Source organism: Malania oleifera, chromosome 5 (assembly GCF_029873635.1).
Source record: "Malania oleifera isolate guangnan ecotype guangnan chromosome 5, ASM2987363v1, whole genome shotgun sequence".
Taxonomy (NCBI): Eukaryota; Viridiplantae; Streptophyta; class Magnoliopsida; order Santalales; family Ximeniaceae; genus Malania; species Malania oleifera.
Window position 1 is genome coordinate 104,340,166 of NC_080421.1, and position 16,757 is coordinate 104,356,922.

Below are 16,757 nucleotides of genomic sequence, written 5' to 3' on the forward strand. Positions count from 1 at the left end.
GAAACTATTGTTATAAGCAAACTCTACAAGCGGCATAAACTATAACCAGCTACCACCAAAGTCTAACACACAAGCCCGTAACATATCCTTCAAGATCTGTATTGTTCTCTTTGAAAGTCTATCTATCTGGGGGTGGAACGCTGCACTTAAAGTAAGCTTCGTCCCCAATGCCTCCTGTAAGCTCGACTAGAAACAAGAGGTAAACCTCGGGTCTCGATCTGATACAATGGACACCAATACCCTGTGCATTCTCACAATCTCATGCATATATAATTTCGCTAGCCTACTCAAAGGGTAGCCAACCTTCATCGGTATGAAATAAGAAGATTTCATCAATTTATCCACAATCACCCAAATGGCATTCTGCCCTTGAAGAGCTAGCGGAAATCTGATAATGAAATCTATGGAAATGTGCTCCCATTTCCACACCGGAATAGACAAAGGCTGGAATAGCCCTACTGGCCTCTGATGTTTAGCTTTCACCAACTGACACGTCAAACACTATCTCACGAGCTGAGCAATATGCTTCTTCATACCAAACCACCAGAAGGTCTCGTGCAAGTCACGATACATCTTCGTACTACCAGGATGTACCGTACACAAGGAATGATGTGCTTCCTCTAGGATTGTGAAATGTTATATTTACAAACGACATGCTGTCAAAAATTTGTTAAATTTCTCCCAAAATAATCAAATTCATATACCATATTTTTGAGAATGATCATAGTGTGCTGAATGTGAAAACATTTTTGAAAGGATGGGGAGTCCTAAAAAAGTCATGTAAACCATTATCAACTTCAAATTTTATTTTTTCATAGAACTATAGTCTGATATAAATTGTTTGTGGGGTACATAAACACATTATATTATTTAATGATGATTATATGAAGATCTTGTGCACTCATAAAATTCATTAATTACTGGTTGGATTATTGTGAACTGTTTAGTATAAACACACAGGTTTCGAACATATCTCTATGAAAAATATCCTATTTATAGGGGAAATGCTGCCAAAATTTCTCAAAACTAATAAAACTTAACTATTTAAAATAGTATCATTTTTTTTTTTTTAACTTTGTCCGAATGTCCGATTATTTTTCTATCAAATTATTGATACTTATAGTATGTATATGGTCAAAAATTTTATACTAATTTTTTTTTTATTTTTATAATTCTTAATTTGTAGGGTTTGTGGCTGTCACAACATCAACTCGATGTCATGCACTATAGTCGGATGCAACTTTTGATTTTTAATTTTTTTTTTGTATTATTGTTTTAGTATCTGAACATATGAGATTCATGTATAAAACATTCGAAATTTATATAATGTATTTGTATTTAATTTTGAATTATAATTTTTAATAATTTATGAATCTTTTTAATAATTATGGTTTATGTTATCTATGCGAAAATGTAATTACAAATTTTCATAGGAATTAATGATTAAAAAAAATATTAATTTTGATCATTAAGTTAGTTGGGGGTGTGATTACGCGTCTAAGTTGCGTAATTAAGTTAAATGCATTAATTAAATGTAACTATTTTAATGAAATACTTAATTATATCTCATATTTTAATCAGTGAGCTTATTTGATAATTTTAAGATAATTATCCTATTTTCGTTAGAGATTTACAAATATTCATGTTTAATTATCGCAGAATAATTTTTCAAAAATTTGGAGAGACCATGCATTTAATGTCTTGGGTCATGCATGCAATAACAAGAAGACCGGGCCATGCAAAAAAATGTAAATTGAGGCGTTGAGTGCAAAAACGAAGCTAATTGGGCGATTATGGACAGTTTCAACATTATTTCGTAGTCTGAACATAACTCTCTCATCCGACTTGCGATTCAGATGATTCAAGATGTTGTGGAACGCCAAAAAAAAAAAAAAATCTCTACAACTTTTATGTTTTGAGTTTTAAGAGATACTTACTGCATTAAGGTCAAAATTAGACGTGAAGTTACTGTATGCTGTTTTTTGGGAGCTAGGCTATGCATTGGATTTTTAAAGGAGGCCATACAATTTAAATGAGTTGGGCCATGTGAAATGAAAAGTGGGTTGGAGCTACTTAAAAATATGGGCCGTGCATGAATTCAAAAGGTGGGCTGCCTTTAGAAGATTTGTTTTTGGGTATTTACTCTTGGAGGAATGATAAAAGTTTTAATTAAAGAGAAGGGCAGCCATGTGATTGGAAAAAACAATACACATTGCATGGCCCATGCAATGCTTTGGGCTGCCATGCGTTGGATACAAGGAGGAAAGAAGGATATTTGGGAGTCGTGAACAAAAGAGGAATGAGGGTTGGAGTCTTTTGGTGTGGGGAGCCGTGCGCTGGGTGGCTTGAATAGCTATTGAAAATTAAAGAAAAGGTGGCTAGGTTAGGTTACTTTTATAAAGAGGAGGTATGGTTTTCTTTTGGGGCAGCTTTTGTAGGTTAGATAGAATACACTCGTAGTTTTTTTCCCTGCTTTTCTTCTGGTGAGGCCGTGCGGCTGCAGAGGGCAAAAGGAGCAGCAGCACCTCTCTTCTCCGATCTCTCCTCACGGCTTGTCCTTCTTTCCCTCTCTCTCTCTCTCTCTCTCTCTCTCTTATTACTTTGCTTTATTTTTATTTTTCTCTTAAAGTATTATTAAAGTTTTTTTTTTTTTTTTTCAGCAGCAGTAAGTTTTAATTAATTATTGTTGTTTGGGACTGTTTAATTTAGTTTCTCTTCATCTTATTTAAATACCTTGTTTTAGGATTCAAACAACTTTTTTGGACATTCTATTAATAAAGTTCGCATTTCTATTCAATATTTTTGCAAGAGTTTAATTTTGCTTGATCTCAACATTAAATATGATATTTTTATTTAGTTCAATTTTATTATTTTGCATAGTTGGTTTTTATTCAGTTGAATGATTGTATGGTTTATTTTTTTCATTATCCTGATATTGAGTCTGACTTTTATTCCGTTATTTTATGGGTGCTATATTTTTAGTTGGAGTTTAATTTCGTCACCAAAATTTCAAAAATCCTAGGAACTGAATCTGAACTATATTTAGTAAAATTTTCTTTTCTTTTTTTTATTTTGGAATTACACAAAATTTGAAATTAAACTACATTTCCTAAGAAGACGATCTGGTCTTTGGACTAATTATTATACGACTGAACTCTTATACTTGGAATAGCTTCCGAGTTGCTCATTTTTCGAGTTAGTCACCGATGCCTAAGTAAGGGAACGTTTCAGAGAGATTGAATATAACAGTAAAGTGGGTTAAAAATGACTTACCTTGACCTCTTGCCCAAGTCCCTATTTATAGTGGCAGAAATTGACCCGATGGCGTATGACCATTTATTGGCTGAGTTATGGTGCAAGTGTGAATCGCTCTAGCCATTATGGAGCTGACAACGACTATCTGTGGCACGGGCGTGGATCGCTCTGATTTATATGGAAATGACCCCTTTAGGGCATTTGTCCTTGAGCAATGGTGGCCTTCATTATGGATGTAATTTAATACTGAAAATTGAATGTTTGACCTGATATATTTAGGGTATATCACTTTTCTAATTGTTATGTGGGTAATCTTTGTAGCACCACATAAAGTACATACAAAACTAATTTAATAATGGAATGATTCCTTATTTAGTTGGCTCCAACCAAAGGTAGCACAAATGTTGCAGCTTAACTAGAAAAATAAAAACAATTACCTCTTATAATTAAAAGAACCCTTTGTGCCATACACAACTCTCTTAATTTTCAAAGTCTAAGACTGCAAAATGAGCTGTATCATTGGATTTTTCTAATTAAATTGTTGGCTCTTGACAATGCAATATGTTTGAAACTTGAAAAATATGATGAAAAAGGTAAGAAAAATATAAAAGAATTTAATTTTTCTTGATTGTATCGGAACAAATCTTTGTTTGTAATACTATTTAATGTAAAGAGATAATGCATTGAAAAACATATTTCCTTCTTATTTTTCTTTCTTTTCTATTGCTCAAACAAAATCCTCCATCCAAATGCTACAATAATGTTTAAGCATAAGCAGTGAGGTTTTCTAAGAGGTAAGCTTCGACAGCCTTGTACAACTGCTCTGCTCTTTCATTGCTAGCCTTGATTTCCTCTTCTTGAATCTCTGCTCCAAGTGTGGCATTCACTTCAACAGTCCTCTTGCAAATGCTCCCTCCATCCGCCAAGGCTTCAAACTTCGTCTCGTACACAATGGATTCAATGCCGCTCTTCAATACTTCCCCTTCAATCAACGTGTACCTGCACACGTACTTCTCATCGTCCATGGCATCAAACCTGTGCTTCGCTTGCTTTCCTGCATCCCAAAATTTCAAATTTTAAGTAAATATATCTGCAGACAAAAAAAATACAACGTCACAAATCCATAATTCCTTCATTTATTAGTAGCATATTTTATAAAAATAAAATGTAAGCACCCAATAATTTTAGAATCCCTTTATATGATAGCAATTAATGGACACAACACGCATGCCTAATGTGTTTTTATCATAATTAATCAACAAAATTTTTACATTTTTGTTTTTGTATTTTTTAATATCTTAGTTAAATTCATTCTCCGTCTATAATATTGACTTAGCCTACCATTACAGCATAAACTTTTAAACATGCAAAACAAAATATGTTCTAGTAATTTTTTTTTATTTTTATTTTTTACCGAAATTGCAATTCTCAGATGAATTTAAAAAAAATAGAGATCAAAAAGTATAATTATCATTATCTAAAATGATTTGTTATTAATAAATCACAACATATTTATATAAATATATTTTTAAAAAGTAAAGAGTTTATATCAAAGTGAGATAAGTGATAGAAATCATTCACATATATAGGTTCAATTATATATATATATGGAGAGGGAGAGAGAGTTTAGAAATAAGGTGGTGTGAGTATATATTAGAGTGGTGGCTATATAGGATAGGTAGATCACCGTCGGAGAAGCAGATCAGCAAGATGGTGCCGTGGGCTCCTCCAACTCTCTGGAGGATTTCTATGCTTTTGGTGGCGGCCGGGAGGAGCTTGGGGACGAGCTTGTGGGCGTCGCGGATCAAGGCTCTGTAAAACCTCGCCGGCGGCACCGGCGAAGTGTTCTCCTGGCTGTACCTCATCACGCCCATCAGTATAGATGTATATATATAAATGCTATATCTGCGTCGGCGGCCTTAGGTTGGGTTTAAGGCTGAATGGAGAATTGAGAGCAGGGGATATTTATGGAAGGGAACTGTGTCCTGGTGGGTCAGTCAAAACTGGTGTTCTGATTTTCTCAAGCATGTGTTGAAAAATCCAGCTTCCTAGCTTAGAAAAATTAACACGCTTCCCTGCAACTTAGTTAAGGTACAACTTTTTGTATTTGAAAGTGATTTGCAAGGTTGGAAATTCTTTGGATCTATGTATGGGATCATTTTGTATCATTATCAAAAATTATGAAAATAAAAAATCAGCATTGAATAATATTTGTAAAGTTAAAACAAATAAAAACTTTAATTAAAAAAAATTTATCTTCATCTATATATTAAGAAAAATATGATTAAAATACTATAAATTCAAAATAAAAAAATAAAAATACTATAATAAAATAAAAATATTATAATTATTTAAATTAATTTTATATTTTTAAATTTTCTTTTACAATAACAATTTTATTGTACATGACAATTGAAAATTAGTAAAAAATATTTTATAATTGACTTCTATTATTTTTTGTTCTTTTCAAATTAATGGATATTTTCATTTTAATTATCTTTAAATTCATACGAGCATTTATTTAAAATTTAATTAAAAAGTATGTATTGAATGAATGATTTAATAAATAAAAAAAAAACTATTTCTAGATATTAAAATTTTTGGCAACGGGTTGTCAAAACACTAGAAAACCATTAAAATTAGTTTTTTAATTTTTTTGCAAGCATCTAAAAATCGACAGTAAAAAAAAAAAATTGCAACATAAATCAAACACATTTTTATAATATGTTTCTTAACAATTTAGAAGCAAAAAGATAAAATAAAATAGAAAATAGTGATGATACCAAACATGCCTAAGATTATAGAAGAGTACTAGTAAGATGGAGTTTTGCTCCTTATGGCTAGTTGGTCGCGGGCTTGAATTGAAGGGAATAGTCTTCTATATAAAAGCAAGGGCAAAACTACGTAAAAAAGTTAATTCTAAATATTAAAGTTTTTGGGAAACGAATTGTCAAAACAGCATAAAACTATAAAATCTAATTTTTAATTGTTTCGCAAGTAACTAAAAAATGATAATAGAAATAGAAGGTTGACGGCATAAACAAATGCATTTTTATGGCATGTTTCTTCACCATGTAGAAATAAAAACAAAAAATAGATTATATAAACAATATCAAATATGCCCTAAGATTATAGGGGAATACTAGCTAGTAAGATGAAGTTTGCTCCTTTGCAACCAGTTGGTTGTGGGTTTGAGTTGAAGGAAATAGTTTCTCTGCATAAAAGTAACAATAAGGTCTATGCTTTATGTTATTTATCTTTTGTTTGTTTTATTGCGTGATATTTGTTTTGTAGGTCCTTGTTTTCTTTTGATTTGATTGGTTTTGTAATCTTATTTTTGCTAGATGTTGGTGTTGTTATTTGGGAGGCCTTTAAAAGTTTGTCTTTTGTTTTTCCCTTTAAATATCTTGTAACCACAGTGTTCTTCCTCTAAAAGTGAGGGTTTATCAATAAATTAATGGAGGTCCTGCCCTTCTTAAAAAAAAAAAAAAAGGCCACTTAAAAAAAATTTATTTTGAGATATTAAAGTTTTGAACACATTGTCAAACACAATACAGTATCATAAAATCTAGCTTTATTTTTATTTTTTTATTTTTTTGCAAACAACTAAAAATTAACATTTAAAATAGAAAATTGGTAATATAGACAAACACATTTTTATAATATGTTTGTTCATTATATAGAAACAAAAAGAAAAAAAAAAGAAAACAACAATGATATCAAACTAATCCTAAGATTATAAGGGAGTAGTAGCAAGATGAAATTTGCTTCTTTTTGTGACCTGTTAGTCACAGGTTTAAATTGAAGGAAATAATCTTTCTCTATAAAGTAGTAGGATTGTGTACATTATGACCATATTCCCCCTATGTCCTTGTAAAATGAGAACCTTGTAATCTAAGAACATCCTTCTCATAGCGAAGTTTGGACAATTTGGCAACTCACTTGTGTGGGAGTCCTTATACATATAAATATATATCCAGGCATTAGAGGAGCTACTAATAAAAAAAGATTTAAAAAAAATCTGCATAAGCTATTATTATTATAATTATTATGTTGACCAAGGGCTGATCCTTTCACTTATTTATTTAATTTTGAAATGGATGAGGCTGACTCTTTGCCTACTTCAAATACTTGGCCACAATTAAAATTACATAAGAAATAGATATTAATGATTTTCATTCCAATTGTTGGAGTATGTGACTCATATTGAGTGACATACACGCTCAGAAGAAAGCAGGGTGAAGCAAGAACGAGGTACCTAAGCTACAGGAAGAAACTGTCGACAATTGGGTGGATGGTTTGCTTTCAGGAGATAACCATCAATGATTTTCCTAAAACCATCAACGGTTTGCAGAAACCGTCGATGGTATTGTTCGGCGTTGTTTACGGGATTTGAATAGAGAAGATCAGTAGATTGGGGATTTTGGAGGATTTTCCTCCAGGGATTACTACAAGAGTATTTTAGATAATTTCTAAGTCTTCTGTATGTATAGGATTAGCATATAAACATTATATGGTAACCCTTGTTTTAAATGATAGTGAAAATCAGTCGTTTACTTCTGTGGACGTAAGGACATTGTTGAACCACATAAATTCTTGTGTCGTTTTTTTTTTTTTTTTTTATTGTTTTCCTTTATTCTCTTTGTGATTGATTGTTTTCCTATTGTCCATCATTGATTGCTGTATTGCACGTTCCAATTCAAATTATGTTTCCACTACGCATTAATTGGTGTATACTCTGCACAACAAATTAATATAAGAGCTATTGGTTGCAATGGCTGGGGTTTCTTCGGCGAAGTTCGATGGAATGAGAAATTTTAGAATTCAGTAGAGGAGGGTTAAAGACTTGTTGGTGCAGGAAGGTATGGTGAAGGCACTATACGAAAAACAGTCGGAAGGCATGGACAACATAAGTTGGAAGAAGTTAGAAGCGAAGGTTGTGGCTACTATCAGCCTTTGTCTGCCTGATGACGTGATGTATCATATCATGGATGAGGAATCACCGGTGGCAGTCTCATTGATATTGGAGAGCCGCTACATGTTCAAGTCATTGATGACTAAGTTGTATCTTAAGCAAAGACTATATGGGCTTAAGATGGCAGAGGGTTTAAATTTGAATTAACACATTAATGTATTCATTTAGTTCATCAGTAATCCAAAATGGGTTGATGTGAAGTTCTAGGACTAAGACAAGGCGTTGATGCAACTGAATTCCCTACCTACATCACCTACGTATGAGAATCTAGTTAGGACTCCAACATGGGAAAAAGAGACTTTAAAGTTAGAGGATATCACGAGTGCCCTATTGAGTTTCCATCAAAGGGAAAAGGCCAGTGATGATAATTTTCAAGGTGAAGGGGTTGTGGCGAAAGGTAATCAGGATCGTGAGAGAAGTAAGTTTTGGGGTGGAGCGAGTAACAATAAGGCTTAGTCCAATTCTAGGAAAAGGAATGACGTATGATGTTTTAAGTGCAAGAAAAAATGGGTACATAAAATTGGATTGTCTAGAGAGGAAGAAGGGGAATGCTAAAAATAAAGAAGGTTTATCAAATACGACAAACGTTGTGGAAGAAAGAGACTCTGGGAGCAGTGATGGTGATATGCTCTCAGTTTCCTCACTCTTTACAGATTGGTGAATTCTGGTTTTGTTCTTATGGGAAACGATGCGTCATGCAAATTTGTCGGAATGGGGAACATTAGAATCAAAATGTATGATGGTGTGGTGAGGACGTTATGCGAAGTTAGGCATATACCAGAGTTAAGGAAGAATTTGATTTTGTTAGGAACTTTAGATTGTAATGGGTTTAATTACAAGACTGAAGGTGGGGTAATGAAGGTAAGCGAGGGTGTTATGACTGTGATGAAGGGGCAGAAAGTACTGGGGAATATCTATACAGTACTGCTAGATACTACAGTTGTAGGTGGAGCTGTAGATATAGAGTCTGAGTCAAGTAGCACAGTCTTGTGGTGTAATGACCTGCTATTTATTGAACATTTGTTTTCCTATCTGTAAATCATAATGTCAACTGTCTAAAATACTATTGGTAACATTCCAAGCCCAAAGGAGCACTGGGGAATACTCTGTACATCATACAACACTAGGCAGCGGTAAACAAAACTGGAAACTGCTATGTACAATACAATACCAGAAAACTACAGAACTCTGAAATATAATTACAATACAAAATTCCCAGAGATGTTACCATAATCTGGAAGCTATCTCAAAACACTGTTATCTTAAAAATACCTACCCTTCCCACAAGGGCAGCTCAAATCAACCTTTACCTGCGAGCTTGATTTGCTTGCCTATCTGGATCTCCTAAAAAATGATAAGTCACTTAGATTAGACAACACTCAGTAAGTGGAAATATTCTATTACTAGTGTGTGGCCGCTGAGTTAAATATTTAAAATACTAAAATAATTCCGTAATCTGAGAAAACTGATAAACTGCACAGAATATATCTATCTATCATGTAATCTTTAAAATATGACTGTGTATCTGAGTTTGCTATCTGAAAGTACTGCTAGTATAATAATATAAATTGTTGTTATGTGATATATCTATACATAGGAACTTCTGCTATACCCTGAGATATGTATATCATAATATATTCCCTCATGATAGGGTTGTGCGGCCTGTAGGCTGGACTTACTGTGGTTGGCCTACCAGGCAAGTCAATCTATATCTGTACATCTACCAATCTGTAATGATCTATGAAGATCCTAGCCCACTGCAATCTCTTCGGGCTGTATCAAACCTCTGTCATCGTCTAACCGGCTACCTCAACCTAGCGTGCTGGGAAGATTGCAATCTCTTCTAGCACGGTTAGACGGAATCCACATGCTATCTGAGTCATGTGGTTGCACGTGTCTGAAACTAGCAACGGTACCTTGCTCTGCTGTATATCTCTGTCTATAACATCTAGAGGGGTCTGTAACTGTGTAATACTGTATACATATATAAATATATAATAATCTTGCCGCTTTTAACATGATTTCAAAAACAACCATAACACTATATTTCTAAGCTATATTATCTGAGATATTTGACTGAAATATATATATATATATATATATATATATTATCTATCTGTATTATCTGTGCTTTCTGTCTATACTATCTGTAATATCTGTATAAAATATCCGTATATAATATCTGTATACTATGTATATAATATTTGTATATTCTGTATATCTACTGAATCATCTTGATGTTATAACTATATAATCTGTCTGAATAAACTGTCTGAGGGTTATGGTCTAGAAATCATGTTTTTCTCTGAAAATATTGTAAGTCTCATTCATTTCTAATATTCTAAAATATCTAAATATCTGTATATCTGCAACACTGTAAAATCTATATATATGGTACTGTAATAAACTCATGCCACTTATTTGAATAAACGTAATCTCATGCTCAATTTTTGTAATTCTTCTATAAAAATAATATTCATAATTCTCTTGGAAAATAATATGATATACATGCTTGTCAATACACTTTCATAATCTTCTGTATACATATTAAAATTGCTAGCATAGCATATTTCCCTTACCTTAAATCTGAAAAGCCCTTATAAAATTCTGACTCTATACCCGCAGAGTTCCTAATTGAACATCTTGAAAACAATATCCCCTAGAACAAAATATCAGTATTTCCTTACCTACAACATTTCTTACAACTACAAGGAAGACATAATCTAAATAAAATGTCTTACCCTGGATTTGAGATGAATTTCAAATCAACTTTCCCAATAATCTGCTCCAACAGACTTGCAAAGAACTTCGCCAAGAGCGTCATGGTGGCCTTAGATCTTCAATCTGGTGAGAAATGGGACCAAGATCGAAGAGAGAAGGGAAGGGGTCATAGGAGAGAGAGAGAGAGAGAGAGAGAGAGAGAGAGAGAGAGAGAGAGAGAGGAGGTTCTGCGCTAAATATTTTAGTTAAAAATTCGAGTTTCAATTATTTATAGGACTGGATTCATCAACGAGACACATCACCTCATGGACGAGTTCTTAAGTAATTTCGTCGATGAACCCTACCTCTTCCTCGACGAAATTCAGACTGCCTAAAGCCCCTCTCTTGGTATCTTCTCATCGATGAGGCATGGCTTCGTCAATGAGGCCTACTTATGCGCTCATCGATGAACTCCCTATGTTCGTTGATGAGGCCCTGTGCAAAAATTTTCGAGTTATTATATTCAAAATGTACTGTCGTCGACGAACGCTTCTATTTCCTCCTTCTGTTTCTATTTCCATTTCCATCACCCTTTATTATTTAAATACCATTTTTATTCGGGTTGTCACATGTGGCATATGTGGTTAAGGCATATGGGTAACCATAGAATGAAGGAGCTTCACAAAAGAAATCTTTTGAAGGGGGTCAAATCATGCAAGCTTAAATTCTATAGGTATTGTGTGCTTGGGAAACAAAATAGGGTCTAGTTCATGGCAGTCATTCATAAGAAGAAGGGAATCCTCGATTACATTCATTTAGATGTTTAGGGGCCGGTGAGAGTAGCATCGCGAAGAGGGTATGAATACTTCGTGATTTTTATCGATGATTACTCATAGAAGGTTGGAGTGTACTTTATGTGGCACACGTCAGAGACGTTTGCCAAATTTAAATTGTGGAAAGTTGAGGTGGAAAACCAGACCAAGAGAAAGATTAAATTACATCCATTATTTTTGTAAAAAGATCACATGGCACACATTGGTGTAACCCCATTCGGTGAGGAACACTCATCCACTAGACCACCTATTTTTTTGCGGTGTAAATTACACCTACTAGAAAAGAAGAATGGGTATATGTCTTTTAAATGTTGATTGGAAAGTGTGAAAAATTGTATCTAAAGGAAATCATGTTCCTATGAAAGTAGTTGACAAGGTAAATGTTCCTACGACTAAAGCTGAGTATATAGAGGAAGACTGGAAATCTATGCAAATAAATGCTACTATAATGAACTTGCTATTCTATGCACTAGATATAAATGAGTTTAATAGGGTGATGACTTGTAACACTGCTAAAGAGAGTTGGGAAAAATTAGAAGTCACATATAAAGGTACTAAGGAAGTAAAATATAGTAGGAAAGACATGCTTATAAGTGAATGTGAAGCATTTAAAATGACTGCTGATGAATCTATTCAATCCATGTACACTAGATTCACACATATCACGAATTCTTTAAATGCTCATGGTAAATCTTACCCTACTTATGAGTTGATCAGGAAAATACTTAGGGGACTACCTCCAGTTTTGGAAGCTAAGGTTATTACAATAGCATAAGGAAGGAATCTAAAGGAGATGTCGGTTGATGAACTGATCGGATCACTCATCACTTATGAACTAGCAATAATTGAAAGGAAGAATGAGCATAATAAAGCAAAGAAAGTTACAAAACTAAATACATCATCTAATAGTTCAAGTGATGTGAGAACTCGAACCATAGTGTATGGGTTAATTGTGTAAAAGAAGGGTAAAATGGTAAATTGAGCAAGGTTCGTCGACAAATTTTGAAGGCTCCTCGTTGATTACGTGCCGAAACTGTGTAATTGGGCATCTTAACCCGGGCTTTACGGTTTATATTTTTAATTAAATGTTCAAAATTATCCAATATTTTAATAAAGTGCCAAAATCATCATTCTTGAACTTTATTGCACTATTTATGAAGTTTTGGTATTTTTTTGTGGTAGGAAAATTCATGGGAACCAAAACCAACACTTGTTCATATTTTGTGCATAACTTTTCCGTCCAAACTTCGATCGAGACGATTCAAATTTTTGAAAAAAGAGGAAAGAATTATCTACAACTTTTATGTTTTGAGTTTTGTGAGATACAGGCTCCAAAAGAGTCATATTTGCGATAAACAGAGAATGAAAAAAATGAAAAAATATAGCAATTCGGGTCAACTCCAATTGGGTCAAGTTGTTGGGTCGGGTCTCCTATCCGGGTCAAGGGCTTTCCCCCCTATCCTATTTAATCCTTCTCTTCCTCTTCATGCGGAGGCAGCCCCCACGGCTCCCCATTCTCCTCTTCCCCATTCTCCTCTTCTCCTTCTTCTTCTCCTTCTTCTTCTTTAATTTTTTTTTTTTTTTGTTCTTTTAAATTCTGCTTTGCTCTTTTTCTCTTTTCTCTATTCTCTGTTCTCCTTCCCTTTACTCCTCTCTCTCTCTCTCGCTCAAACCTCTTTTGCCCATTGTTGCCGCAACACAAAAAGTTCCTACTGCACTTTGTTGCTCTCTCCGGCGGCCGCCAACAGCACCAGCAGATCCGTGAGCCACTCTCCCGCTGTTCCTTGCTCCATGCCACAGCCACAAACCAGCCCACACACAATCGCAGTTGCTGCCACGGCTACGTGGATTTGTTTCTCTCTCTCTCTCTCTCTCTCTTTTCCTTTCTTTCTTTCTTTTATTTACTTTTCTTTGAATCTTGGAATATTGAAGAAAGTTTAGTTCTTTTTTTAATGTTATTGGAGTTTTCTTTCTTTTTTTTTAAGTTGAGTAATGTTAGGTATTTCATTATTGTTAAATTAATCTCTTTGTTTATCTAATTGATAGTTATTTTAATTTAGCATTCTTAATTAAATTTAGATTTTTTTTTTTGTCGAAATTCGATTTAGTTAGGGTCTATGATTAGTAAAGGTTGTGTTTTTATTGTGTTCCGTTATTGTTTACGTTTTTTAAATTTCTATTGAATTCATGTTTGCATTTAAATTGTGAGTCTTGATTTGATCTCTTAATTGTGCTAAAGGTTTGATTTTTAGTAGGTTCGGTTTTTTTTAGTATGTGTCTAGTTTAGTTTCCATTGTGTGTTTTTAATTTCATGTTCTAGGTTGCCATTTTTAATTAACGCGTGTCCCAGTGTTTCCTTAAGTAGACTAGGGTTTTCATTATTGTTATTTTAATTCCATGTTTAAAGTTTCCATTTTTAGTTAGTATGATCTAGTGTTTCCTTAAGTAGACTAGGGTTTTCATTATTGTTATTTAATTTCGTGCGTGATAGTTTTAGGACTTTAATTTATATTTTCATTTAAGTCTCCACAATATTGAAAACCCGAATCTGAACTGAGTTCAGTACCTTTTTAATTTCGATTGGAAGAAAGTAAAATCTGAGATTAAAACGCATTCCCTGAGGAGACGATCTAGCCTTTGGGCTTAATATTACACGATAGAACTCCTATACTTGGGATAACTTTCGAACTGCTCATTTTTCGAGTGAGTTACTTGTCAATGAGGGAATGCTGAGAGGTTCGGAGGAATTGAAATATTTGGCTCGTCGACGAGGCCACAGACTAGTCGACGAAGCTAATGGCGGATTCGTCGACGAGGATGCCAATTCGTCGACGAATTTACCTAGGTCAAAGGTCCTATAAATGATATTTTTGGTTACTTTGGGACTAAGTTTCCCTAAACTCTCTCTCTCTCTCTCTCTCTCTCTCTCTCTCTCTCTCTCTCTCTCTCTCTCTATAACTCGAAGGAACTCTCTCTCTCTCTCTCCTCGATTTCTTTGTCGTTCGTCACCTGATTCGTAAATCCAATGTTACTACGAGGATCAGGGAAGGATTCTCTACGTTTCTAGAGGATTGAAATCTCATTTTGAGTGTTTTCGAGTTTCGGGCTAAAATCGAGGTAAGGCTCGGTTGTCGTTTATGATTCAGTATATGTATAGTAGTACGAATTGTAAACGTGTATTGTACTATGGTTTGTAGGTTTTGGAGTCTCAGTTTGTAGTTTTGGGAACCGTAGAGTTCGTAGTTGGAATTCGAGTTAAGGTAAGGGGATTCTGTTTATATCAGTTTATTTTTGAATCAGGATCGGTAAGCTTGTAGGCTACGATCATATGTATGTTTTGGTAACTTATTTGGGGAAATCTATTAGGTAAAAATGCGGGATTTTCGGGTTACAGTTTTCAGGAAAATTGGGGACTTCGGGTATCATCTCTACTTGGTTTGGAAAACTGTTAGTTACGTTGAAACTGTATTATTGAGGTGACCGTAATCCATATTTGCATAAATTGTATACTTGCATTCATAGACGATATGATTTTCCGTAAACCAAATAAGGGTGGTATGTATGGTTGTATGTATTTGTTTCAGGTATTTGTAAAACAGCCATGTGGCGACTTATTACCATACATTGAAATGTATAGGAACGTGAGTTCCAAAATGATTCCAGGTTTTGTAAAATCGGCTAGGGGCGGCTAATTATCGTACGCTGAAATAGTTATGTAGCGGCTAATTACCATACGCTGCGCCATGTACCGGTTAACTACCATGGGCGAAAGTGGCAAGCTCTATATATGGGGTGTGAAATATGACTAGTATGTTTCGGCTGGTCACCGAAGGGTGTGTTCTACACCGTATGTAGCAATATAATCACTATTGGTCCGGGGTCGTTGAGGTGTAGTTGCGTGTGTAGCAATGTAATCACTGTGAGACTTAGGTGACCTTATGTAGTTGCGTATGGAGCAATGTAATCACTATTGGGCCTTGGTCGTCACGGCATAGTTGCATATGTAGCAATGTAATCGCTATGAGACTTAGGTGACCTTGTGTAGTTGTGTACTAGTATGACGACACTGACCGTATGTTTGGGGTATGTACTGGAATGGTTTTGTGAAAATATTGGAACTATATGTAACTGTATGGAAATGTTTCGAACTGTATTGTATTTTATCGTGTTATGAAGTATGTAAAATAACACTGGTATATCACACACTGATATAACCTGTTTTCTTCCTTACTGAGAGGTGTTTCACCCCGAATGTACATACAATGTTTTTCAGGTCCTTCAGGTAGTCGTAATTAGCATCGTAGTGTTTGGAAGCGGGGGGTGTCGTTAGCTACTTCTAGTACCTGTTAGGTATGAATTTTGGTATCCGGGTGGTCAAGATGGTTTTGTAGACACCTAGGGTATGTTTTGTATTATAGGAATGTATATCCTAGTTTATATAGACTCTGGTATGATAATCTATATGTATAAAAAGACCGTATTTCACTACGTATTTTGATGAGTATGGATGTTTATGTATATGTATATGAAGCATCCGTTCACCCCACGAGGTTGGACCCTCTTTTTTTGTGTTGTATCATGTATGTTTTAATTGATATAGAGACTAGTTAGGTTACTAAATTCACACCTAGGACCCATCTGTGGGTTCGGGGCGTGACAGCATGGTATCATAGCTAACTAGGTTGTTAGGTCTTGTAGACTTCGTTAGGAGTATTGATGTGTACATATCAGAGTATAGGATATAGGAAATGGGTAATGTTGGTCGAGGGTTGTTTTATTACTAGATCGGGATGTGTCGGCGGTATTCCGTGTTTTCCTAGAATGACAATTCCAGTAAAGGCAGGGTAGACCATTGATGAATTTGTGTTAGTGTGATGGGACAGGCTTAGACCTGTGAGAGTAATAGTTGACATGATTAGGTCTATGATTGTGTTAACTGCGTACGATATAGGAATTCTAACTGATTCCTATTCTGTTTTCAGAATGGAGCCCAA

At 34.5% G+C, this 16,757-nt stretch overlaps 1 protein-coding gene across 1 annotated transcript; it reads right to left on the minus strand.

The window, feature by feature from the left end:
- Positions 1-3,938: 3,938 nt before the first annotated feature.
- LOC131155271 (major strawberry allergen Fra a 1-2-like) lies at positions 3,939-5,330 on the minus strand. The gene is made up of 2 exons (XM_058108301.1): positions 4,943-5,330; positions 3,939-4,309 (listed from the first exon to the last, which is right to left on the minus strand). The coding sequence occupies exons 1-2, from the start codon at positions 5,127-5,129 to the stop codon at positions 4,020-4,022; spliced, it is 477 nt and encodes a 158-aa protein (XP_057964284.1). The 5' UTR covers positions 5,130-5,330; the 3' UTR covers positions 3,939-4,019.
- Positions 5,331-16,757: the final 11,427 nt, after the last annotated feature.